General features: G+C 40.1%; 1 protein-coding gene across 1 annotated transcript in view; it reads right to left on the bottom strand.

Annotated features, from left to right (window-relative positions):
* The window catches only part of LOC142440051 (solute carrier organic anion transporter family member 4C1-like), a 76449-nt gene that overhangs the window by 34815 nt on the left and 15114 nt on the right, over positions 1-26520 (bottom strand). The window contains exon 2 of the mRNA XM_075542669.1: positions 21813-22076. Coding sequence (XP_075398784.1) covers positions 21813-22076 — 264 coding nt within the window. The remainder of the gene's footprint in view (positions 1-21812; positions 22077-26520) is intronic.

Below are 26520 nucleotides of genomic sequence, written 5' to 3' on the forward strand. Positions count from 1 at the left end.
TTTTCCAGCTGTGTGGCCTTGCCCAGGTTGCTCCGCATTATGAGCTTACATTTCCTTGTCAATCCATGGGCACAGCAGTGTCCAGTGCCAGGGCTGCCCTAAGAATCTGTAGAAACACAGCCATCCTCTCTCCTCAATGGAGGCCAGACCCTTAAGGAACTGCCTGCCCTCCCGAAAGACACAGCCAGAGAACAGGGACCATGCAGATCCTCTGTGTCCTCTCCACTGTAGATTGCTGACCTAAGGGGAGACAGTGGGCCCGAGACACCAGCACACCTCCATTTGAGGATCCAAGAAGCAAGCGTGGGGCATTTGATAGTGAACAGCGTTGGCTACCTATTCATCTCTCATGTTGAGCTTAGAAAGGTCCATCTTCTCTAGAGCCAGTTGAGGAATAGAATCTAGGATTTAAGATTTGGGTGTTCCCTTCACATCCCAGCTCGTAGCTGGAGTGAGGGTGCAGGAAGAAAGCTCAGATGAAAAGTTCATGGTGCAGAGCTTCTGGTGGGGTACAGATACTAACAACAGGCTGGCAAGAAACCAAGGTCTCACTGTCCCTGGCTTCTCAGTCCCCGTGAGTCCCCTTGGCCTTGCTAGCCTGGGGTTCCTAGGAGCTAGACTTCATTGAGGACCTTGCCATTTCTCCATCCCCCAGAGGGCAGTACCAGCATCTTGTGAGCATCCACGCCCCTCGTTGGAGAGAGATCCCAGACCTACCACCTCCACCCATACTGCCCCGAGACTGCCTGGCCAGCCACAGGCTCTGGGGCAGTGGTTCTCAACCTTCCTAATGCTATGGCCCTTTAATATAGTTCCTCATGTTGTGGTGACCCACCCCCCACCATAAAATTATTTTTGTTGCTACTTAATAACTGTAATTTTGCTACTGTTATGAACTGGGCAACCCCTGTGAAAGAGTCATTGGACCCCCCAAAGAGGTCGCGACCCACAGGTTGAGAACCACTGCTCTAGGGGGTTGGCTTTTGCTTGTCTCCAAATGAGGAAAACAACCCTGAAAAAATTCCAAACCACACACAAGTTCCCAGGCTGCAGGAGCAAGGTACTCTCTCTGTAATTATCAAGTCCACTGGTGGTGAGGGGACGCAAAGATGGAGACCAGCCTGCCACCTAGTGAGCAGTCCCAGCCTCCTGCACAGTGCAAGGTTGTGGGAAACAGAGCATGGGAAGAGAATGTACACGGGTGAAATATTTAGTCTCATATTAAGAAGCCTGGCAGGCTGGGTTTGCCTTCACACTTGTGAGTTAGAGATGAGTTCCAATCACGTTCTCATAATTAGTTTTGTTACCCACTGTATCTTCCTGCTTTAAAGTTACCTCTTATGAGCACATGGCAGATTTATATGTAAGAGCATACACAGGCTATTGTTCTCTAGGCTCTGAGGACAGCCTCTCCCCCTGAGCTGCCCCCAACATTGGTGTTCAGTTATTCCTCCAATGTATTCAGGGACCTTTAGGGGTAGAGTACAGCCCACTTTGTTATGCATGTGGTTACCCCCAAAACATATTAGCTTCCATTGGAAATATATTCTCTTTCGCACGAATCTGGCTCCTCAAGTCAGGACTGGGAATAAAGGCGAGCTCTTGTATGCCTTATCTTGTCTGATGTCTCTTTACTTTACCCCTTGGACCCCTAAAGATGTGGGGGCTGGTATCTCACATGGAATCAAGTATCTTGGAGAAACATCTTGTCCAGGAAAAGGGGAAGTAAAGGCTGGCCCAGCTGCCCCGAGCTGCCCGCAGCAGATTTGTCTTGTCAAATTCCTCATGAGATTGTCTTAACCGCTGCTTCCATGGACATTCATCATGAATGCAGTAAAATGAAGTCCTTGACAACGTCAATCTTTTCTTCCTGTTTATCATGACTTTTTCCCTTGTCATTCCTGTTGAAGGTGGTAGTCTTCGATCTGCATTCAGTAAGCTCCTCAAGTCTTCTTGCCTTCCAGCAAGTTAAGGTTGTACCATCTGCACAGTGGGACTTGTTCATGTATCTTCCTCCAATCCGGATGCCATGTTCTTCACATAGTCCAGCTTCTGCTAGTATTTGCTCAGCATACAGACTGACTGAATGTGGTGAGAGGATACAACCTTGACCCGCACTTTTCCTGATTTTACACCACATTCTGTTTGAATAACTGCCTCTTTGTCTATATACAGTTCCACATGAATATAATTAAGTATTCTGGAATTGCCTTCCTTTGCACTGGTAATCACTATTTGTTATGATTCATGCAGTCAGATGCCTTCTCGTAGTTCTGGTGGCTACATACTACGTTGTCAATTTAAGTCTTATGAGTGAAGGGGTGGAGTTTAGCCTGTCAATCAGGTCACAGCTTGGTGATCTCCTTTGGAGGCATTAATGCAATAAATAGCCCCTGGAGGCAAAACACAAACTCACTTCCTGAGAGACATTCCTGGGAACAAGACACACGGAGCTATGCTAGAGCCCTGGAGCTGAAGGAGATTCACGGAGCCCCCTGCCAGATGCTTACAATGTGTTTGAAGAGGGCTTTACAGATTGGTATCCGACATCTGGGCTAATATCAGACTTGTGAACTTAATCTGGACTGGACTGGGATGCTTTGTTAGTGTACAATTACTCTTTATATAGTCTTTCTTATATACATGAGCATCTATGAATTTGTTTCTCTACTATACCCAGATTAACGCAATAGTCAAGGAAACACAAGTAAATATCTTTGTTATTCACTGCTTTCAGCCAAGATCCGTGTGACATTCCCCAGGATCAAAAGGGATTTGGGGCCCAGGAACAGTTTTCTGCTATTGGTCGATCAAACAATCAAAAAGTAGAACAGATAGTAACTGGATAGGGGGAAGTGCATGTTTTTGAGGCAAGCTTAGCTTGTTTTAAGGCCATCATGGGCCCTTTTATAAGGGGCAGCTCCCCAAGCATCACAATGGCTAGGAAAGAGCCTGGCTGCTCATTGATTGTCTTCTTATTGTCCTGATGGAGACTCTATTCCACAAAGGACAAAAATATCAGCCCCAGACATGGCTGATCCTGTTACATGCCTTCCGTAATGTTCTGACTAGCTAGCTTTCTAGGGCCGAGTAGAACTTCCCCACAGGGTTTCCAGACTCTAGTCTTCATCTTTGGAAAGGAGACAGCCGTCTCTGGAAAAGAACATCATTCTTGGTAAAGCAGAAGGGCAGCAAAAAAGAAGAAGACCCAAAAGAGATTAAGTGACCCAATGGCTGCAACGCTGGGCGCCCACATAGCAATGAGGATGATGAGGTAGCTGGATTCTCCCTAGGGTTGCCACCAGGCAGAGCTGACCTGATGGCATTAGGAACACCAACCATCTCAGGCCTTTTCTTTCTTGGACACTTTGGTGGGTTCAACTCACAAACCATTCAGTTAGCAGCTGTGTGTTTCACCGTGCATCACCAGGACTTCTCCCAGACCATTGGGTCCTAGAAATCCCACATTATGGCGTGCTGTTTTTAACATTATATCTGGTTTGGTTTGGGCCTTTTGTTTGTTTTTGAGTGGTTTTTAGCTGGTGTTCTTGAGAGAGAAGTGTTTAGAGGACAATTTTGAAATAGCTAGTCTCATACTCCAGAATCTTCTTTAACCTTTTCAAACGGTAAGCACCGCATTCCAAGAGTCAGTGATTACTTGAAAACCATCCATCTTGATCTAGGTCAGTATTTTAATGCATATGTCTTAAAAGGTAGGTATTTTGAGAACAGCTATCTGATAATGCAGGCATTTTTCAGTTAATAATGTATTTTGATACTTCTTCACCATTTTATATACACTTCTATTATAGGCTTAATTGCTTTTAAAACATATATTTGAATTAATATGGTTTCCAGGAATGTACCTCTTTACTGTAATAAAAGAAAGTGTTAAAAACTATTCTACAAGAAAAAACAACCAACCCTTCTGCTAAAACATCCCAATAAAACCTGTGAATAATGAGAAATGAGGACAGTTTTTGATATTACTTAATCGCGTCATCAGACAGTTGTTTTCTTTCTTTCACGTTTCTTTGAGTTTTTCTTACTCCCCCTCCATTATTTAGAGAATACTTTGAGTTTCTGTATTTAACCCTATGTAGATAAGTCCTTACATATTTAATATGCCTGCTCAAGTGGGAAAAAAATTTTAGTTTAATGTTTCTAGAACAATATGGCTGCTAATTTCTGTACAATTGCAACTCAACATGGTACAACTGAGGTACTTTTCCAAAGTTGACAGCACAGCTAAAGCTTCCCGTGGTAGTTACATAACCGAGTCTGTCAATCAGATCATAGCCAATGAGGCCTCAGTGTGGGCATGGTCTTCTCCTGAGCATTCTGGGAACTCCTGGGTGTCTTTCTTGGAGGAGAAAGATACACACACACACTCTCTCTCTACACTGACTCCCTGGAGAGATGTTCTATTGGCAAGACACATGGCACTACGCTGATAGACCCTGTCCCTGGGAACGAGAAGAGCCAGGTTGGGACCCCTGCCAAAGCTAAGATGCTTCCACCACTACTGAATCTGCAAGAAGTCAGCATCACTGCATGTGTCTCATGAGTATGAAGAGGACTTTATAGATTGGTATCACACATATGGGCTAATATCAGACATATGGACTAATATCGGACTTATGGACTTTGTTTCTCTAATCAACTCAGCCTAACACACCCACTTAATCAAAAAGGATATTATAAACACAATCAGAATCACTCATATCTTCCTTTGTACTCAATTTTGCAATTTTTTCAGGTTCCCATACTTTTACCATGTGCTACTACAAAAAGGGGGTATACAGAGAATAGGCTGGGTTTTACAGGTTCTAAAGTAGTTGGCACTTTTCTTAGTTAAGAGTCAGAATTCTAAAAGACAGAGATGTACATCAAATGGATTTTTCTATAGAGTTCTTTTTTTTTTGCAGTATTTCAGATAATCAAATATCATCATTGATTTCTGAGCCTTCTTCTGTCAAAGAGATTGCCTTCCGTTCTACAAATCTTAGAAGTGAAGGCAAGGATGATTAGAAGGAGAACATTCTCAACTTGATAACACCAGGAAATATTAAAATGTATGGCTAATAACAATTCTTAAAATTGATGCCAAATTAGGGTGAAGAGAGGGTGGGGTAAAAAGGGGGAACTGATTACAAGGATCTACATATAACCTCCTCCCTGGGGGATGAACAACAAGAAAAGTGGGTGAAAGGAGACATTAGATAGTTTAAGACATGACAAAAATAATAATAATCTATAAATTATCAAGGGTTCAAGTGGAGAGAAAATGTTTTGAGAAAGACGATGGCAACAAATGTACAAATGTGCTTGACACAATGGATGGATGTATGGATTGTGATGAGTTGTACAAGCCCCCAATAAAATGATTTTTTAAATGATGTCAAATTAAGATTCACAAAAGAGAAAATGACCAATTAGACTCCCATAAAATGAAAAGTTTCCACTCTGAAAGAACTTACTATTAGGAAGATTATAAAAGACAACAGATTTAGAGAAAATATGTATGAGTCTCATATCTAAAAAGGATATAGCACTAAGGGTATACAAAGAGTTAAAAAATCTCAATATTAAATGATCAACATGTGACCTCCTCTCTGGGGGATGGGCAACAGGAAGGTGGGTGAGGGGAGACGCCGGGCAGTGTAAGATAAAATAATAACTTATAAATTATGAAGGGTTCATGAGGGAGGGGGGAGCGGGAGGGAGGGGGAGGGAAAAAAAGGAAAATGAGCTGATTCCAGGAACCCAAGTGGAAGGCGAATTTTGAGAATGATGAGGGCAACGAATGTATAAGGGTGCTTTACTCAATTGATGTATTATGGATTGTGATGAGAGTTGTATGAGCCCCAATAAAATGATTTATTAATAAAAAAGAAGAAAAATAAAATATCACCAATACAAAAAAATAAAAAGAGGTTAACAGATATTTCACCAAGAAGACACATAGCTGGCAAATAAGCACGGCCATCAGGTTAAGTCCAACTCATAGCAACCCTATGGACAGTTTTGGAAAATGTCATCATTTGGGGATTGTGGGATCCCTCTGTATTATCCCTTGTGACTGCATGAGAATTTGTAATTGTTATGAAATACAAAATTTAAAAAATTACAAAGTAGACAGCTTGCTTCTTCTACCATCACAGATTTGAGCCTGATGGGATATACTGAAACTAATTAATTAATAAGCATAATTTAAATTTCAATTGCAATAGGTGTGGTGACTCAAAAGCACAGTACACTATCAGAACCTCCATGAAGGCTATTTGCCCAGGTGATAGATTCGTGAAAGCCTTCGCTGAAGAAATGATGCCATAATTAAGAATTGAAGTGTAAATAGAAACTAGACAAAGAGAAATTATTTGCCAGGAAGAATGACAATTGCCACGGAGTTGGTGCACACATGTGTACCAGAGTAGAACTCTGCTCTATAGAGTGCTTAATGACTGAGTTTTCAGAAATATAGCACCAAAATTTTACAAGTGCACCATGCTAAAGTAAGCAGTTAATACAAAGAAATAATGAGTAAAGGATATCATTATTTTAACAGCTCTGTAAAATGAAGGTGTTCCAAAATAAAAAGTATTCCATTCAGAAAATAAAAATAAGGAATTTTTAAAATCCGTTCCAACACATAAAGACAATGTATAAAGGAGGGAAATCTGCTTATTCTCTTCCATCCTTAGCTACTGTGTCAATGCCTCTTATTGAGGACATTCTTTTACGCTGACCCTCTGTGGTTACATAGTCTGGTGTCAACTTGTGGAAGGGTAGAGTCTAGCCTGTCAATCAGGTTGCAGCTTGATAATCTCATTTGAAGGTGCCATGGACATAAATAGCTCATTGGATGTGGGACACACACTCACTCCCTGGGAGACATTCCTGTTGAGAAGACACACGGAGCTACACAAGAGCCCTGGAGCTGAAGGAGCCACATGGAGAGCCCTGCCAGCCTGAGATGCTTCCACTGCCACTGGATCCACAAGATTTCTACTCACTGGCCTGTGGTCTTCCTGCTTCAGTCTCAATGCATGTGTGGCATGAGTCTGAAGAGGAATTTAAAGATTGGTATCAGACATATGGGCTAATATTGGACTTATGGACTTGATCTGGACTGGGCTTGGATGTTTTCTCAATATTCAATTGCTATTTTACAGAAAGATCTTTCTTATACACATGAGTGTCTCTGAATTTGTTTCTCTAGTCCACCCAGACTAACACACACTCTATTTTATCAAGCTTGATATGCTTCTCTAGAAACGGGTTCTCTCCAGATTACAAGTCCAGTATCTGAGACCATGTTCACTATGTGCTCTAACAGCCTCATTCTTCACAATGTTTAACCATGTTTTGTTATATTCTACACAATCAAATGCCATTACAGAGTCAATCAAACACACGTAATAATTTTTCTCATATTTTCTGGTTTGGGCCAAAATTTGTCTGACATCAGTAATGATATTCCTCATTCCGTGCATTCTTCTGAATCTGGTTTGAGTTTCTGGCGGCTCTCTGAAGTCACATTTTAATTGTATTCAAAAAATGTACTTGCATATATCTAGAAGATGTTTTGAAACTTTCCACATGCTCTTGAATCATCTTTCTTGGGAATGAAGACAAATACGGTTGACCAGGTGGCAAAGGCATTCAACTAGGTGAATCATAAGCAAACTAGCCTTGAGAAGAACGGGAATTCCAGGCCACGTTGTTGGGCTCACGTGGCCGCTGTGCATGAATCAAGAGGCAGTTAAAGGAACAGCGCACACTGCCTGGTTTAAAGTTAAAGTGGAGGCACATCAGTTCGTAGTCCTTCACTATGCTTACTCAGCGTGCATGCTGAAGAAAGCATCCTAGAAATGGGACGGTATGAAGGGGTGCATGGCATCAAGTTTGAAGGAGGCTTCCTAGCAACCTTTGACCTGTAGATGGTAAGACTGTGCTTGCTGAAGGTGAGAAGAACGTGAAGCGCTTGGTGATGAAAATCAAGGTCTGTAGCCCTCAGAATGGCTGACAACTCAATTTAAGGAAGACCCGAATCCTCACACCTGGACCAATAGCTAATATCACAATAAATAGAATGATGGTTGAATACCAAGTGTTTTACCTTCTCGTGGAAGAAGCAGTTGAGAGCTCAAATGATGTGTTGCACTGGATAAAGCTAACACCCGAAGACCTCTTTAGAGTACTGAAAAGCAAGGCTAAGCTATGTCTAGCCCAAGACATTATAATTTCAGTATATGTATGTGAAAGCAGGACACCGCATAGAAAGACGAAAGAAAGAAGAATCTACGCGTCTGAATTATGATGCAGGTGACGCATTTGAATTATTATGAGGTAGCACTTAGCAAACACCACAGACTTATGAGCGAACAAACAAATCTGTCTTGGCAGAAGTGCACAAGGTTTCTCCATAACGTGTTATATTCTACATAGTCAAATGCCAGGGCATAATCAATAAAGCACAGGTAATCATTTTTCTGGTATTTTTTTGGTTTAAGCCAAAATTTGTCTGATGTCATTAATGATATTCCTTGCTCCTTAGAAGCAAGAATAGGAGACTCCATCCAACGTACGGCGTGCACGTAATCCGTAGAGACCAGTCCTGGAAGACCTCATGCTTGGTGCAGGGGAGGGGCAGCGAAAGAGAGAAAAGACTGTGGCCGCAACAATGGGCTCAAGCACAAGAACTGTGAGGGCGGCGCAGGATCGGTGGGTGTTTTGTTCTGTTGTCCACGGGGTCTTCCTGGGTCAGAATGACCTAAACAGCAACTGAGAACACCAGCACCAACAAACGATCGCGGTGTCCCAAGTCTGGAGGGCACAGGCAAGCCTTGTTTATCATTAATATCTTCAATGTAGCTTGGACTTCTTCCTTCAGTACCATTGGTTCTTAAACTTATGCTACTTTCTGAAAAGATTGAACATAAACTAATTTTTATATTGTACAGTGTATTTATAGATTCCTTGCCTCTTCTTTTGATGTTTCCTGTATCATTCAATATTTTGCCAATAAAACCAAACTCAAGAAAGACAAGTCTTTCTGGTCTTCACCCTCTAAGCCAAGCTGTTTCTCAACTTTGGCCTCTCTGGGCCAGAAAGCAGCCTGCCACCTCACCTTATTGCTTCAGTGCCTCAAGTGTCAGGGGTGCAGCCCCTGTGCTCAGGCTCAGGATGATGCCTTTCCTGTCCTGTGGTCTCTGTGCTGTGGTTGCTGGTGCCTCTGGCCACAACCTTCACCACTTTAGGCAGGGATCTTGAAGGTGCTCTACTGGCAGCTCATCCTGGATGGTCCTAAGCTAATCTCTGTCCTTGCTGTTGGCATCGCTCTCTCATAGCCAGCAGAATGGCAACCAAAATGGACCAATACCTTTTATTAGTGTTTTACACCTCTATCCAATCATTGGCTGAGAGCAACTGAAACATGAGTAGAAGAAATTTCACTGGACTACAACCTCATTTCCTTCATATTTTCTAACATTTGTTGTTGCTCAGCGCCATTGAGTAGGCTCTTTCCACAGCAACCCTGTCCACACGGCAGGTGACACTGCTGGATCCTGTGCCGTCTTCACAACTGCCCATTCCTCTCCTTAGGCCCATGACCGCAGCCACTGGGCCAAGCCGTCTCCCTGAGGACTTTTGTTTTAGTGACTCTAATTTAGCTCTTCTATTTTCAAGAATGGTTTCGTAATCTCTCCTGAAATCCATTTTGATAGTTTATTTTTAATGATCTTTTTCTTTCCTCATGTATTGTATCATTTATGTCATTCCGCAAGTTGCTTGGTCTTCGGTAATTAGTGTGCATTGTTTCAAATCTATTATTGGGATAGCCTTTAAATTCAGGTTGGATATATTTGTAGTGGCGCTGAATTTCTTAATATAGCTCTTTTACCAAATGACTCCCCAAAATGATCAGGTAGGATTATGTAAATAGAGCATGCGTACCACAAAGGGAGGGGATTGGTCTGTTTAAGCTACCACCCTATTGACCATGCTGAGGAGCCACCTTTGAAGCAGGAGAGAGAAAGCCCATGACCACTGAAGGAACAGCCACCAGAGATCTCTGCACATTGTCTGAAGGGATGGCAAGGAGACCAGGAAGTAGAAGAGAGGAACAGGGGGACGGAGACTGGGATTAGGAGGCGGAGAAGCACGGTGGCTTGCTGGCCCGTGGGGCCAGAGGCCAAAGGACCACAAGGCTTAAGGACTGGAGAAATAATTGGTTGCTGGTTGCGGGAATATGTTGCTATAGATCAATGACTATTTTCTTACTGTTTTCTGATCTTGGCTTGTTGTAATCTATTAACCTTCTAATAACACCCCCTCTCCAATTGTAAGTATTGTGTGAGGCCATTGCAGAGAATTCTTGAAGCCAGGATAGAAGTAGAGTCCCAAGGGAGGAGCAGTTGGTGTCAGAAAATGTTGAAGAAAGTTGCAGAGAGGAGGCATATCTGTCTCCTGCTCATGGCAAGAGGGAAGGCAAGGAAGGACAATTTCATTTCTAGAAGTAGTGGTTCAGTCATCAATCCGAATAGCCGTGCTTACTGAACTTCCCTATCAGTCCATGGATAGTTTCCATTCACTGAGAGTACTGTGTTTCGTGCTTCATGTTTCCCCCTTCAGGATATTTCTGAAAAGGTTCTTTTTTAACGATGAGAGTAATTCCGTTGCTCTTCAGCATGTCATCCCTGGCCTGGTAGACCGTAGCGTGACCACCTCAGCCCATTTGGACTCACTGAGACCTACGAGAAGATCCATCTCCAGGGGTTCCGTTCTGTTTTCGACAACTTCTCATTTTCTAGACTCTTATTTTCTACATTGCATATTTCAATTATGAATGAATGTTTGTGGACCCCAAAGCTTGACTCCATTCAAATCACAGAGGCCGACAACTACTTTCACTCAACTCTTACCGCCATAGAGTCAATTCTGACTCATGGAGACCCTGTAGGGCAGAGGAGAGCTTCCTCTGTGGATTTCTGAGACTATCAAGCGTTCCGGGGAGAAAAGGCCTGGTTTTCCTCCTGGGAGCTGGCTAGTGGTTCTGAACTGCTGACACGGCAGCCTAACTGGAAGCTCACTATGTCACCTGGGCTCCTTAAATTACTTCTTTGGTTTTGTTCAAATTATTTGCATTTTAACCAAAACTTTTTAAAAGCAAGGATTTGCTAAACAAATTACCTATAAAATAAAATAGTGGCCTTGAGATTATGTAGCTCTACATGCATTCATATCTAACATATATTTACGTATATTCCTAAGTTAGGGGCGGGAAAGGTACTTCCTAATTTTGTTTTTAGTGGTTTGCATTTGAATATATGTGAGCAAAAGTATGTAGGCGGGTATGTTAACATGAGTAGGAATGTGTGGGTGTTAAGGGTATAGGAATGTGTGTTAATGATTGTGTAACAAGTCCAGATACAGTTTGTCTGATGGTGAATATATATATAATATTTATACACATCTAAATAGTCTATTTAATGCTAATAGTGGCAATTTGTACTATGGTATGAAATATGTTTACTCCCTTCCTCACTCTATTTTTGTCTGAGTTTTCTATTTATTCAGTGTTTTTAAGGTGCATACTGTTTGAAATCAGAAAAGATAAACTTTAAGGAGAGGCAGCTTGGTTATTTAAATGGCAATATTTTCATCTGTTATCAGAAGTAGATATAATCTGAGCGACATCAAATGAACTTATTTTCTTACAGTGTTAGAGAAATGTAACCCTGAAAAGGTTATCTAGTTAAAATCTCTTTCTAATTGCTTATTTTACTTTGAAAATGTTTGGCCTTCATTGGAGGATGTGACAAGACCAAGTGTCACAGAAAATGCATACCATACTGGAGGCATTTTAGCTGTTTCACATTGATTTTTAGCTCTCATTGTCAATAACTTCACCCAATGAAAGTCAATATTTCTCATGACTTACTTTTACTATCATTCACATTAACATTAGTCATTGCTAAAATCTAATCAGCACTTACCACAAACTGTCACTTCACTATCACTCCATATACGCGTAACTTCTGCTGGGACAGCACTTAACATTTGCATTTTATCGTCTAAGAAATGTATTCAAACTTTAAATTCAGTTCTATCTAAAAATAATATCCTGTTACTTAATTTCACTACATGTAATGAACTAATAAAAATTTTAAAGGAATGTACCTATTTAAAAACAACGGGCCAATTCATGAAACTTTAAGAACAAAGATTAAGAAAAGAAAATTTCCTCATTTCTCTCTTGCCACAAACCACATTTTTACCAAATCTTTCTGAGGAAGCTACAAAAAACATTACTTAACCGTTACCTCACATGCACAGTAACTAGTTAGAAACAAGTATATCCATGGGCCCATTTGAATGTTATATTTGTGAATTTCCTCTTATCTTATATATGAAGATAAATCAGGATAATTGTTACTAATTCTCTGTCATAGTTACTATAACTGGAAATAACTATTTAATAACCTATCCAGAAATAATTCTTATAGCTTAGCATTTTTAACTTTGAAACACTATAAAATTCTCTTTTTTTTCTCAATGTCAGAATTTATTCCCAAATGACTATGGGATTCATCTCTTTAAATTCTTTTCTATAGCACAACTTGTTGTTTTTTACTATTAATAAATAATTTTATTGTTGTGTCAAGCACATTTGTACATTTGTTGCCATCATCCTTCTAAAAACATTTGCTTTCTACTTAAGCCTTTAGTATTATCTCCTCATTTTTCCTCCCGCTCCCCTTCCCTCATGGACTCTTGGTAATTTATAAATTATTATTATTTTGTTATATCTTACACTGTCTGATGTCTCCCTTCACCCACTTTTCTGTTGTCCATCCACCAGGAAGGAGGTCACATGTAGATCCCTGTAATCTGTTCCCCCTTTCAACCCTACCCTTCCTCCACCCTCCCAGTATCGCCACTCTTGCCACAGGTCCTAAAGGGATCATCTGTCCAAGCACAATTTAGTTTTGATACATAACTCCTACTTATTCTTTCAGTGTCCTCAGTTTCAACGTTTGGTTATTGAATTTCAACAAAGCTGGCTGCATTGAACAACCGAGTATTGCATGGCAGTTGTGAAAGTCTCACTTTAGAAGAAGAGGTACAACAATAATCCTGAACTGAAGAGAACCTTTTCCTGTGTCCACAGTTGAGCCTTTAATAACATACTCAGAAACTAAATGGGGTATGTATAGTCTTAATTATACTGATCACAATAACTCAAGATTCAAAACCCAGATTTACTGAATCAGACTCTTGAAGGGGCATGAAATTCAAGTAGAAACCAAAGGGTGGTTTGTATTATCTGACCAAGACAATTTCACCGGAAGGATTCTACCTAACTACCTTTCTATTGTGTAGTAAAGTGTAAATTATTCCTCAATCATTTGTTTCGCCACTCCATTATATCTTCTAACTTCATAAATCATCTTTCTTGATTTATCTTCATTTATAATATAATTGAAACAGAAAGGCAATACCATGATTTGTCACCTTGCCATACCGAGGTGGCTTGTGTGTTGCTGGGATGCTGGAAGCTACAGCACTGGTATTCCAAATACTCTCAGGGTCGTCCATGGTGGATAGGTTTCAGGGGAGCTTCTGCACTGAAAACAGACTAGGAAGAGGTGGTGCACTTCTGGGAGAATTAGCCACTGTACACCTTATGAATAGGAGTGGGATATTGTCTGATAAAATGCTGGAAGATGAGCCCTCCAAGTTGGAAGGTACTATTAGTACAGGGGCTGCAACAATGGGCTTAAAAGTAGTAACAATCGTGAGAATGGCACAGGGACGGACACTATTCCGCTCTGCTGTAAATAGGGTTGCTATTTACAGAACTGACTGGACTGAATCTTGCCAGTAACAAGGTAAGGGCAATAAAAGTGATTTGTACCAAGGAAAAAATAATGTCAAAGGAGGAAGGACATTCAGGACCAAGCAGGATTAAAATATCCTGCACTGAATATTAATTGTGTCTTCTCCAATCTGGTTAAATATTCCACACTTGAAAAAGAAAGAAAAGTGAGAGGAAAGAGGGGGAAAAAAGTAAATGACAACAAAAAATTATGGTTCATGTTGCATCCTACTTCCAGATCAATTTGCTAATTCAATTTCTTTTTTTAGTAAGAAGGCCAGAATGGCTAAAGTTGTTCAGTGTGGAATTCTTCCTAAACTTCCAGTCAAAAATGAAATACTAGAAAAGTAGGTAGTTACAAAACTGTATATCAATAAAGAAAACAAACACTCTTGGATTTACTCATTGCTTCTCTGCAGTTAAAAAAAAATGCCATAACATAGAGGTGATTCTGATTCAAACTCACTGTCACTGAGTCAATGCTGGCTCATAGCAACCCCACAGAATGAAGTGGAATGCCCTTTGAGTTTCAGAGTCTGTCAATCTTGAAGGGGGTTGAAAGCCTTATTGTTCTCTCATGGAGCTGCTGGTGGAATCGAATGATGAACCTTGCGGTTAACAGCCTAACCCTTAATTTACTACGCCACCAGGATCATTTCCGACTCCTAGAAGCCGCAGAAGGATGCCAAGGCTTTCATCCATTGCAGCAGACTGTTCATCTTTCTATCCCTGAATAGCTGGTAGGCTCAACGTGCTGACGTTCTCACGAACAGCTGGGCATGTAACCAGTGCACATGAGAACTCCTTGTTCGGCAATTATTAGACATGTAATCATAACTTCCCTCAAGTTTCAAAGAAATTATATTATTTTTCTTTATAATACTAACATAATCCACTGTAAAGGAAGTAAAAATTGAATAAAAGATTATTTTGAGTTTTAAAAATATTAAAAAGTACATGAAAATGTGAAATAATATGCTCTATTTTAATGCCCTGATAATATGTTAAAGTGAACATCAAATATGATTTACTTGAAAATGAAAATGTTTTATGGTACTCTATTGCCAGGCTAACCCATATAAAAAGTAGCCATTAAAAGCATTTCTTTACCTTAAATTTAGTATTTCCTCCTTTGGTAGCCTTTAACAACCACCATTTCTTTCTGATAAAATTTAGCATCTCCATTTAAAGTTAGATAATCACTTTTAATCATATACTACTATAAAAACTTCTCTTAAAAAAATCTCCTATTCCTGCTTAAATTTTTTTAACAGAACAAATGAAAATTCAAGATGTTTTCAAATATATCTTTCTCCCTTTTGATAACTCTTAACCTCCTTTTGAGTAATTCTCACACCTGTGGAAATTATGTATGCATCTCATATTTCATATTGTTCTCTTCTGCTAACTATATCATATTACTTTAATCCCCTTTTAAGAGATTATCTCATCCACACTGCGGTTTCCCTCAAATCCAAAACATAATAGCAACGAAAAAACACACAGGGATATTTGTTTATTCCCTCAGTGGTAGTGTCTAATTAAATGTCTCATGATTTTACTAGCAGAATAATTCCATGTTCTGTTACATTACCTTAGAAGATTGTTCATTTACTTGTTTCTAATGTAAATTTTCAACTCACTTTTCCAGCCCCACATAAATTTCCAATTTTCTTCAACCAACTCTTTAAACTTGGGCAAATAGTTTCATTTGGGGTTATACAATTCCATGTGTGTAACAGTGGACGGATTTACTTGTACTGACAGGTCATTATGTTTTAAAGTGCAAACAATTATAAGTGTCTACTTGAAACTGGGCAAGGAGTAACTTAAATTCCTAAAAGTATTCAAATAATTTGATACAGTTAATACCCTACTAACTATAAATAATGAGCATAAACATTCAAAAACCAAAACTTAAGACTAGGTTCAATTTATTGTTATTGCTAAAAATCTCTAAAATCAATACAAGTTATTTATTTTCTTGTCCTGGGGCTTGTCTTTATTTTCAACAGTTTAATTGTCTTTTTGAAATAAAGGGATTTTCTAACAGTTCACTGCTTCTTTAGACACATTATATAATTTCAGCCCTAAGTTTGGTAGCTATTATACAACTTATAAACACACACACACACCCCACAATGATATTTCTCTTCAGGAAAACTTATGATAGAAAGAAGACAAAAATCCAAAACAGAAGCCAGAATTTTCCATCACACATTATTAGTGGGATCAAACCAAACCAAATCTTTTGATGTCGACTCTTATTTCAACTCACAACAAAAATGCACTGCCATGGAGACAATTCCGATGGGCACGAGCCTGTCGGCCAAGTAGAACACCCCTTTTGGTTCCCAGGGCTGTACCTCTTGAAGGAACAGGAAACCTCATCTTTCTTTTGAGGAGCAGCTTTGGGTTTGAACAGCTGGGCGTGTGGTTAGCAGCCCAATGTGAGTTCAAAGGACTAAATTTTTGTTTGGCAATAAAGCTTTTTAGCCAGTGCATCTTGAGGATGGCAAACCCAAACCTAACCCACTCCATTGAGTTAACTGACCCGATAGAGAGTTTCTGAGACAGAATTTTTATGTAAGCCGACAGCTTCATATTTAGGTCAGGTAGCAGCTGCTGGGTTTAAACTGCCAACCTTTTGGTTAGCAGCCTAAAGGTGTGAGTTAGGTAGCCCACAGCACCACGGTAACTGATATATCCTTTTCTGAAAGCAATAATATAAACAATTATTTATAATGAGAAAGCCCTTCAATCTAGAATTTACAATTCTAGAAATCAACCTTAAGCAACAACTTACAAATTTACATAAATTTATATATCCAGGTATATATTCTGTAACAATTTGCATTTCACACTTAGCAAAACCAAACCCATTTTTTCATTTTGTCTCCTAATTCTACACTACATTTATTTCCACATTCTGATGAATGGACCCAGTTGCTCAAGTCAAATATAAAAGAGTAATTTACTCAGTCCGTTTCCCAGCTGTGGTAGTTACATAATCTGGTGTCAGTTTGAGGATTAAGAGTGTAGGGGTGGAGTCCAGCCTGTCAATCAGGATACAGCCATTGAGGCCTCTGTAGGCAGGGCCTTCTCCTGAGGATTCTGGGAACTCCTCTATTCCTCCTTGGAGATGGGAAACATTCTCTTTCAAGACTCACTCCCTGTGAGACATCTGAGAAGACACATGGAGAGAATATGGAGCCAGACTTCTGGAGCTGGAGAAGCCACATGGAGATCCCTACCAGTGCTGAGATGCTTACAACGCCACTGGATCCACAAGACTTCCACCAACAGGCCTGTGATCTTCAAGTATTCAATGTCAGCACATGTGTTTCGTGAATCTGAAGAGGACTTTATAGATTGGTATCAGACATCTGGGATAATATTAGACTTACGGACTTGACCTGGACTGGACTGTTTTCTTAATATTCAATTGCTCTTGTATATAAACCTCTTTCTTATACACATAAACACGCTTCTCCAGTGTTTCTGTAGTCCACCCAGACTAACACAACAACCAATACACTACGAAAGTCCCCTTTCCTTTTCCTCGGAAATTCATTTAGAATCAAGCAGTCATCTATTGCCACCACCTCAGTCCTAGATAGCTTTATTTCTCATGAGAGCTCCTGGTGGAGTAATGGGTTATTCACTGGGCTCCTAACTGCAAGGTCAGCAGTTCAAGGCCACCAGCTGCACCTTAGGATAAAGATGAGCCTACCCTCTTAAAAGGTTTCAGACCTCAGAAACCCTATGTAGGGGTCACTATGACATGAGGACAGTAGCTTGGTTTTTATATTTCAATATAAGAAGCCTTTGAGTGACTTCTTACCATTGACTCTTGTTCCTCTGAACCATAGAATGAAAAATAATCATTTTTAAACCTAATAAAATATGGCACTTCCCTGCTTAAATCCCCATGACTGCCCATTACACTCAAAGCACAGTCTAACTGACTTGTTCTGATGTCTAAGTGTTTCTACAAGTAAGATCCATGTCAGGTTCTCCTTCGCTTTGGTGACGCTAGCTGAAAATGCAAGGTTCTCAAAGCTATCAAGCTCGTCCTTTGTAAGGCCCTTAATCGTACTTCTCTCCTAAAATGCAACTTTAAGACTGGTCTTTCATGACCCAGTCATCACAAAAGGCTTCCTGGCCACGTATTTATCCTTTTGAGTATTATTTGTTTATTCATATGCTCACTTCAATCTCCAAGTATCATTTTTTAAAAAGGAATTAGAAATCTCTCTCTTAATTACCGACAAAATTAAGATGGTCAGAAATCCTTTTAGTGCTATGTAGCCCATTATGATAAATATCAGTTGTAAGAATGACAGGATTAACACAGGATAAAATGGCAGGATGAACATGTGTGATTTTGCTTTAATGTGGTGAAAACTTGCAAAGTAAGGAATAATGTGTTAACATTGTATGATCTGACTTCAGCAATCATTCTCTTAGCTTTATGTTCAACCATACATATCCCTTAATCTGTAGCCATTTCTCTTGTTTCTGTTGTTAGGTGCAATCAAGTCAATTCCGACGCATAACGACCCTACAACAGATGAAACACTGCCCAGCGCTGCCCCATCTTCACAAGTGTTATATTTGAGCTCCTTGTTACTGCCATTGTGTCCATTTAGCCTGATGAAGGCATTAAAAGAAATCATCCTTGCACATTCATGGATATTATCCCATCACTGACAGTGTTGTATTTCTTAATCTTAATGAATATGATCTATTCCTTTCTGCTTGTCACTGTGAGCACAACATAACATATTGTTGTTGTTGTTGTTAGGTACCACTGGTTAGTTCTGACTCCGTGAAACCCTATTTACAACAGAATAAACCCTATTTACAACAGAATAAAACACTCATTCTCTTGTCCTGGGACAACCTCACAATTGTTCTTCTGTAGAAGCCCCTTGTTGTAACCACTGTGTTAATCCATCATGGTCAAGCCCCTGCCTTCCTCCTTTTCTCTGCCCCTCTACTTTCCTGAGCACAAAATCCTCCTCCAAGGACTGCTCTCTCCTGACATCATTTGCAAAGTATCTGACAGGGAATCTTGCTGTCCTTTCCCCAGGAGCATTCTGGCTGTATTTATTCAAGGAGAGATTTGTTTGTTCTTTGGCAGTTCATGGCACTTTTAATATTCTTTACCAGCGCCATAATTGAAATGCACCAATTCTTCTTTTTTCGTTATTAAATGTCCATCCTTCTGTCCGGTGCTTTTCAATGTTTGAAAGAGAGATCTTGTACAGTGGATGTACCAAATGCAATACATTGTTTGATCTCCCAACTCCTGCTTCCATTAATATTGATGGTGGATCGAAGCAAGATGAAATCCTTGGCGATCTCAATCTTTTCTCTCATTTTGTTACCTATTGACCCAGTTGTGAAGATTTTTATTTTCTTTACAATGAGCTGTCATCCATACTGAAGGCTGCAACCCTTGATCTTCATCAGCAAGTGCTTCAAATCCTCCTCACTTTCAGCAAGCAAGGTTGTATTATCTGCATATCACGTGTTATTAATAAACCTCTCTCCAATCCTCATGCTAGGGACATGTAAGTTAGACAAATTGGCTGTAGCTAAAGGAATACATGCCAAGTTAAGAAGCTCAGATGAGTACTGGGGACAAGGCAGGCTGTTGAGCTGGACTAGGAAGTATGTTTTGTTTTAAGATACTCATTTTCAGCAAGGTGTGCTTGCTTTAACAACAGGAAGGGTATCTGATTAATTGGAAGTGCAAAGAACTCAATGCATCAAGGTTCTGATCTAAAAATCATGAACGCAATAGCATTCTGCTATCTTACAGATAGTATCATGCTTTTTTATGACAGGTTAAAATTATTATTTCCCCCTTACTGAGGTGCATTCCTAAAATTGTCAACTGCTAACTAACAGGTCAGCAGTTCAAATTGAGGAGGTATTATACAGACAGGTTATAGCCTTGGAAATCAACTCAATGGCAGTGGGTTTGGTTATTTAATCTCCAATAAAGTTATACTAAAACCTAAGCTGTAATATTTCCCTTGTTTCCAAAACTTCTTCCAGTGAAATTATTTGAAGTTCATTTTATCCAATATTGTCCTATCTTACATGATATACTAAAGTAGACATAAATGTTCTACCACTGATAACATTCCATCATATTGGAACATTCATTCCAAACACTATTACTTTTCAAAATGCACATTTTATTCATCTGACTGCTTGCATAATCTATGTTTACATCCACAATGAATTCTATTTAACTAATCAGTGCACTCCCATAGCCAGCCATACTCCATAACATATGCAGGTGTGCATCACATAACGCTAGTTAGGCCAACGCCAAGGGGAAGAAAGGGCTTACTTTAAAGAGTATCAGGAGCAGGCTAAGCATTGAATATACAGCCCAGGAATGTTATGTCTCAGTTCCCTACCTGCCCTGGCTGGACCGCAGCCCGAAGCTCACCTTCTACTCAGGAGCCCCTGCGTGGGTGGCGTCAGTCCTCCAGCTGATGTAGCAGCTGAGCAGGGTCTACTTGCAGGCCTCAGCAGCTGAAGCTAGCAAGAGACCTGTGTAGCTACCCGCCCCGCGGGTCTGCATATGCAGATAGGACTACACTGGGACTGCTCTGCTCTGTGCCTGCAAGCTCCTACCAGACTGTTCAGTGACTGCTCACCATCCACTCACAAGCGCTCAGCTAATGTACAGATTTTGCAGACCTAAAGGGGTGCTGGCAGTGCAGTGGTTACAAGTTGAGCGGCTAACCACAGAACAGGAGTTCAAAACCACCAACTTCTTCTCTGGAGAAAGACAGGGCTTTATACTTACGTAAACTCCAGTCTCAGAAACTCAGAGACAATTTTACCCTGCTCTATAGGGTAGCTATGTTGAGAAGATCTCAGGCACCACCAGAGGATCAGAGCAACTGTGGAGCGGGTTACTTTGATCAATGTGTAATGAATGTATACAAGCATATATTTATTATATGTAACATGGTATTCACACGTCTGTTCAAATCACCAAACATCCTACTTCACAGAACTTATCATAGTCATGGTGAGACACACGTTTTATAGTATATTTTTTCTACAATTATTTTTAATATTAACTGTCACAGAAATAATAAGATCAACTTTTAAAAAATGAATTCTGGGGATTAGCAGTCCCCTAATTTTCCTTTCTCGTCTTACTCCATGCTATGTCTTCAATTAACTAAACCATGACACCTTCTATTTTGTTCTAATTTTTTTCAACATTTTCCATGAACAATTCTAAGAAACACAATAAAAATGCTAAGCACATGGCAAGCTTTAGCACATGCTAACCTTTCCCATCATTATTTTCCATTAGTTTTTAAATAACTGAAAAATAAAGTAGAAATAAAAATGATCACATTTCACTTTTTAAACTTTGAACAATGTACATCTTCATCTAAACAGAGCAATACTTCATGTCACTCTTTTGTTTCTAAACCAGAAAGCCCAGAATAAAACTAGTTTTACTTTCCAGAAAAAAATTCTACTCTGATAAGTTTCTCATCTCTTTCCCTTAAGTCAGCAATCAAATTCCCATGATGTAATAAATAGTAAATGCAACCACAGAGGGGAAACTACGGTCTGAGGACTACAAGAGAATGCAAAGAAAAGCAAATAATCTCCTTTAGGAGGAAGATTTTTTTCTTTGTTTATAATAATAAGGGAAATGAGAATCAGAAGTTTAATTATTTGGAGAACCACTCCAGCATGAGAAAGGTGATCTCTGTAATCTCCTGCTATACACCTAAGCAACAAGGCAGTGCGCAAGTGGAGATACTTAATCCTTTCCTCCAGTTACCAGTAACAATACATCACAAGGTAGAGTTAATGATCTACTTTTATTCTACTTCTGTCGATTAAAGCAAAACAATAAACAGAAGCTTACCTTCAAAAACGGACCCCAGTTGATATTTTCCACTGAAAAATTGTGGCAAGGAAAACACAAGTGCTCCCAATCCGATCATGAAGGATGCAAATGCAAGCCATCTTGGTTTGTGCCCCCCTTCGCCAAAGAACGACACAAATAAAGATAGCACACAGAAGGAGATGTCATAGCTTGACGATATGAGGCCCGTCAGGGAGCTCTTCATCTCGTAGCGCTTCTCAATCGTCGAAATGCTAATGTTCACTAGGCCGTTCACGACAATACCTAAAAGACGGGGCAGAAACACCGGCTTCATTATGACTATAATTGTATCAAATAACTTAAGATTGCGAACACAAAATACTACCCTGATTTGTTTTCTCCTGATATATTTACATTTTTCCGATAGACCGATATTAAAATCTCAGCTTTGCCAAGTTATACAACCCAAACATGCAAACCTTGAACAATCACGGTTTCCTTTCATTTGTACAGTTGTGAATTTTGAGGTGTTAAAACTGATACATCCTACACATTAAGTTGTAGTTAATTGGGCTTAATGCATTTTTTCTTTAAATGGCAAATAGTCATTCTAGAAAACTTCCATGAAAGTAAATTCTAGTATAGCATACCTTAGTAAGATTTACCTAGAAGAGGGCAAAAAGGAACAATGAACTCACAGGTTGTTAGAGAAATCCTTAATATCTTCCAAATTTCTCGTCCTTAAACATATTCATTTATGAAAGAGACTAGCTTGACCTAGTTTTTGAATTAAAATTCAGATCTTATGGTCTCTTAGACCATGTAATTTCCTGCCTCACAACATCAGTCTCCACAACACTGAGACCAGAGGTCCAGGCGGTGCCAGGCTGCCACTACCAACTTCTCTACAGAGACTCACATTAGAAGTTCCTACATAAAGTTGGAGAAAAATGCGGAACAGACCGCAAAATCATAAAAGAGCCAGGTCACAGGGAGACAGATTGGACCTACAAGAATATGTCCCTGCGCCTTAAGTCTGAATTTGAATTCATCATCTAGTTCATATGCCTGCAAAAGAAGAAGGAATGGACCCGGACTCAGGGAGGGAGGAGAGTAAGTAGCCGGAGTACATTGAGAGGAGTGCCATGAATGAGAGGAACAAAATGGGTATGAACCGTTGAATGGAAAATTGATGATTTTCTCTATAAACTTTCACCTAATTCACAATTAAAAGTTGAATATTTGGGGTTTTTTATTGACATTGAGTTTTCAAATCCCGTTGTTTAACTTAAGTGACAATGTACAGAAGCTAAAGTTACCATTTAAGAGGTTCTGGCAACAACAGCAAAAAAGGCTCTGGAACAGAAGTAGCCATGAGCTCCAAATTAATTTCATCTCCTGGCATGTGAATTTCACACAATGTAAAGCAAAGTACAAGCCACAAACCACTCCACCTATTCATCTAATATTACAACTCTGATGGAGGAACAGAAGGTGAGGAATGAAGGACGAGAGCCTGGAAAATACAATTTTAACTAAAGCAAGTTATCTCTTTTTCGATATAATGAATTATTTTTATTAAATGATTAGTGAAAAAGTATTCATAAGCCAATAATCTGTTTAATTCTGGTTTTTCAAGCCTTGAACGGAAGATAAATTTCTAGAAAGGTAATATAGCATGCTTTCTAAATATTATTATTTTTAGGTTTCTGACAGCTTAACATGTCTAATTAGGTGCCTTATTAGCACAATGATTAAGCCTTGAGCTGCTAACCAGAGTTGATATTTCAAACCCACTGCTGTCACATGAGAAAAAGAGGTGACATTCAACTTCCACAAAAATGACAGCATTAGAAAAGCCATGGCACAATTCTACCCTCCTCTGTGGGCCGATTATGGGTTGAAATCAACTAATTGGGAAGAGAAGAGGACATAGAAAATTGGAATTCCTGGGGTTTCAAAATAAAGTATATAAGGCTTGTAGGCACCACACTTTTATGTAGAGATAAAATTGTCAGTAAATAGGAAAATTTCTCAAACCAAAACTCAACTCCTTAACATATCTGCCACACAGACTAAGAGCCAGTCATTAGAAACTACTGCCTTCGAGCTAAACCTTTTTAAAAGTTAATTCATAAAGCTTAAAGAATTCTTTTCTGTTTGCCACAATATTGTTTATTGGTCCACTTGTGAGGATTTTTGGCTTTCTTTAGGTACTATTGTAATGCTTATGGAAGATTGTAGTCTTTGGTCTTCATCAATATTATGAAGCCCTTGTCACTGTTAGCAAGCAAGGTTTTGTCATCTACTTATTGTAGGTTACTGATGGGTCTTCCTCCCATTTCAATGCTGCATTTGTCTTCAGCTTCTCTATTTCCTCTGAGGCACACTGAATAAGTATAGTGAAAGATACAACCCTGACTTACACCTTTCCTAGTTTAAAAATATTTCTTTTTCCCTTGATTCTGTCTGATTGAGTGCCCCTTGGTCCACATGCAGGTTTGGCATGAACACTCACTTCTCCTGAGTGGATTTGAACTGACTGAGTGAACCTGTGAGACAGACGAGGACAGGACTGCTCTAAAAGGTTTCTGAGTGTGTAAATCTATGTGTATGAAAGCCACTGCCTCGTCATTCTCCAAAATAGTGGCTGGTGAGTTCAAACAAACGACCTTTCAGTTAACAGCCCAAAGTCACAGTGTGCCTTGGGTTCCAATTAAGCACTGGATATCTTCCATTTGTAATGTGGATCTGCTGGAAGCTATGCCAACAGTGTTTCAGGTCCTGAACAAACATTGCAGGAGCCACACCTGACCTCCCCTGGCTACACCAGAGAGACGGACGATGCAACTCCACCCAAACCAGAGACAAGCATGCTTCTCCCCTCCAACTTTCTGTGCGCAGACAACCACCGCTCCATCCACAAGACTGTTCTGCTGGGCTCCCTAATGCATTGCAATGGCCATACAGAACGCTCAGACAATACGAACTTCTAAGAGCGTTTATTAGGGAAGTTATCAGGTTACCACAAATCAGAATCAGTAATCGGTAAGTATGCAATCATTTGTCTATATCAATACTTTTCCTCAGCCAGCAGACAAGTCTCTCTCTAATTCTGTTTTTTAGCCATGTGGGTGTTTGTGGGACCCTACCACTGTGCTTCAGGAGGCCAACGGGCTGCTTTGCTTCACAGTCCCATGGTGGCAGCACAGCTACGCTGTGCTCTCTCATGAGAGCCTTGCCTTGGCCTCTGATTTTGACCTGGCTCATGTGCTCGGTTCCATGCACTCCCCTGGCATAGTCTCTTCTACCACTTCAGATGGAGACCTTCAAGGTGTTCCTTTGGCGCCTCTTCCTGCCTGATGGTCCTGAGATGTCTCTCTCTGCTTCCATGAGGGTCCAGTGGAGTTATTGTTTTGTGTTTCAGCAAATCATGTCCTCAAGAAAACAGAGTGGTGACTTGGTTCACACCACCTAGTCAGAATACACCCCGCCTTAATCTTGTCCATTACCATAACATAGAACTCCCTCAAAAATGGTATTAAAACAAGAGTCATAGAGGTTAGAATTTATAATACATCACGCAAGGAATTTTGGCTGGAAAGATTATATTAATTGCCTACTCCTCAGTAACCCATGATGGACAGGTTTCCACTGAACCTTCCAGACCAAGCACAGACTAGTAAGGAAAAATAGACTATCCACTTCTGAGAGTTTAGTCACTGAAAACGTTTTGAATAGTAGTAGATAATTATCTGCTATCAATGGAGAATGAGGCCTTTAGGTGGGAAGACACTCAAAATATGGCTAAGGGAGGGCTGTCTCCTCCAAATATGGTGACTGAAAGTGGTGCCCAATGACAAGAGACACATAAATGACGATCCTAGGCAGTCATGAGCTGAAATGCATTGCTATTTGCCATTTTTAGTAAGACAATCATATGGCACACTATGCCAAGAATGAAAAATCCACGAGGTACAGAATCATACTCAGCATCAACGAGAATATTTCAAGATCTTGAAGTCAAATGCTATCTGTGAGAGGATACTAGCCATATACCTACAAGGAATGGAGGGAGGAGATGAACAGGTTAAATCATAGACACACATTAACCTGGGTGATGGGGAGGAAATACCCAATCTGAGGGAAGTTACGAAACAATGATGGAAGCAGGGCACAGTGGCGTTTTGCAAGAGTTATTGGCAATGAGGCAAATGCTATTCAATTCAAAATCCTACAAACGACAGCAACGGGAATCTATGAATCAATGTGTGATTAGATAAATTGGGCAAACAATGGGGAGAAGAAGGGTGGAAATATACTGACTGTGATGCTTAAATTTGGTGTCAACTTGGTGCAACTGTGGGGGGGTATGAGTGACATCTATGTGAAGTGCCACCTTTTCAATAAGAGACACTGAGGAGAGTTGGTTTCACTCTTTCTCTTCTTTTGCCCCTATCATTCCTGCTTGCTTGGATCCTGTTTCTGCCTTCGGGAGTCAGTGGCCCATGTGGCCTGCTGACCTGAGGGGCTATTGGCACCTTAACATATTGCTGTCGAGCTGAAGTTCATACTACTTTGACTCACTGGTCTTCCTCTTTGCCTTCCTGCTTCATCAGCCAACAGCTGTGTGAATCTGGAGGGGTTTTCACCAGCATCTGACCCGTGGACTCAATCTGAACTTGGCTGAGCCACTTCCTTGACATATATTTCTTCTTTCTTCTACATGAGTAACACTGATTTCATT

This window comes from Tenrec ecaudatus, chromosome 2 (assembly GCF_050624435.1).
Source record: "Tenrec ecaudatus isolate mTenEca1 chromosome 2, mTenEca1.hap1, whole genome shotgun sequence".
In the NCBI taxonomy this organism is placed as follows: Eukaryota; Metazoa; Chordata; class Mammalia; order Afrosoricida; family Tenrecidae; genus Tenrec; species Tenrec ecaudatus.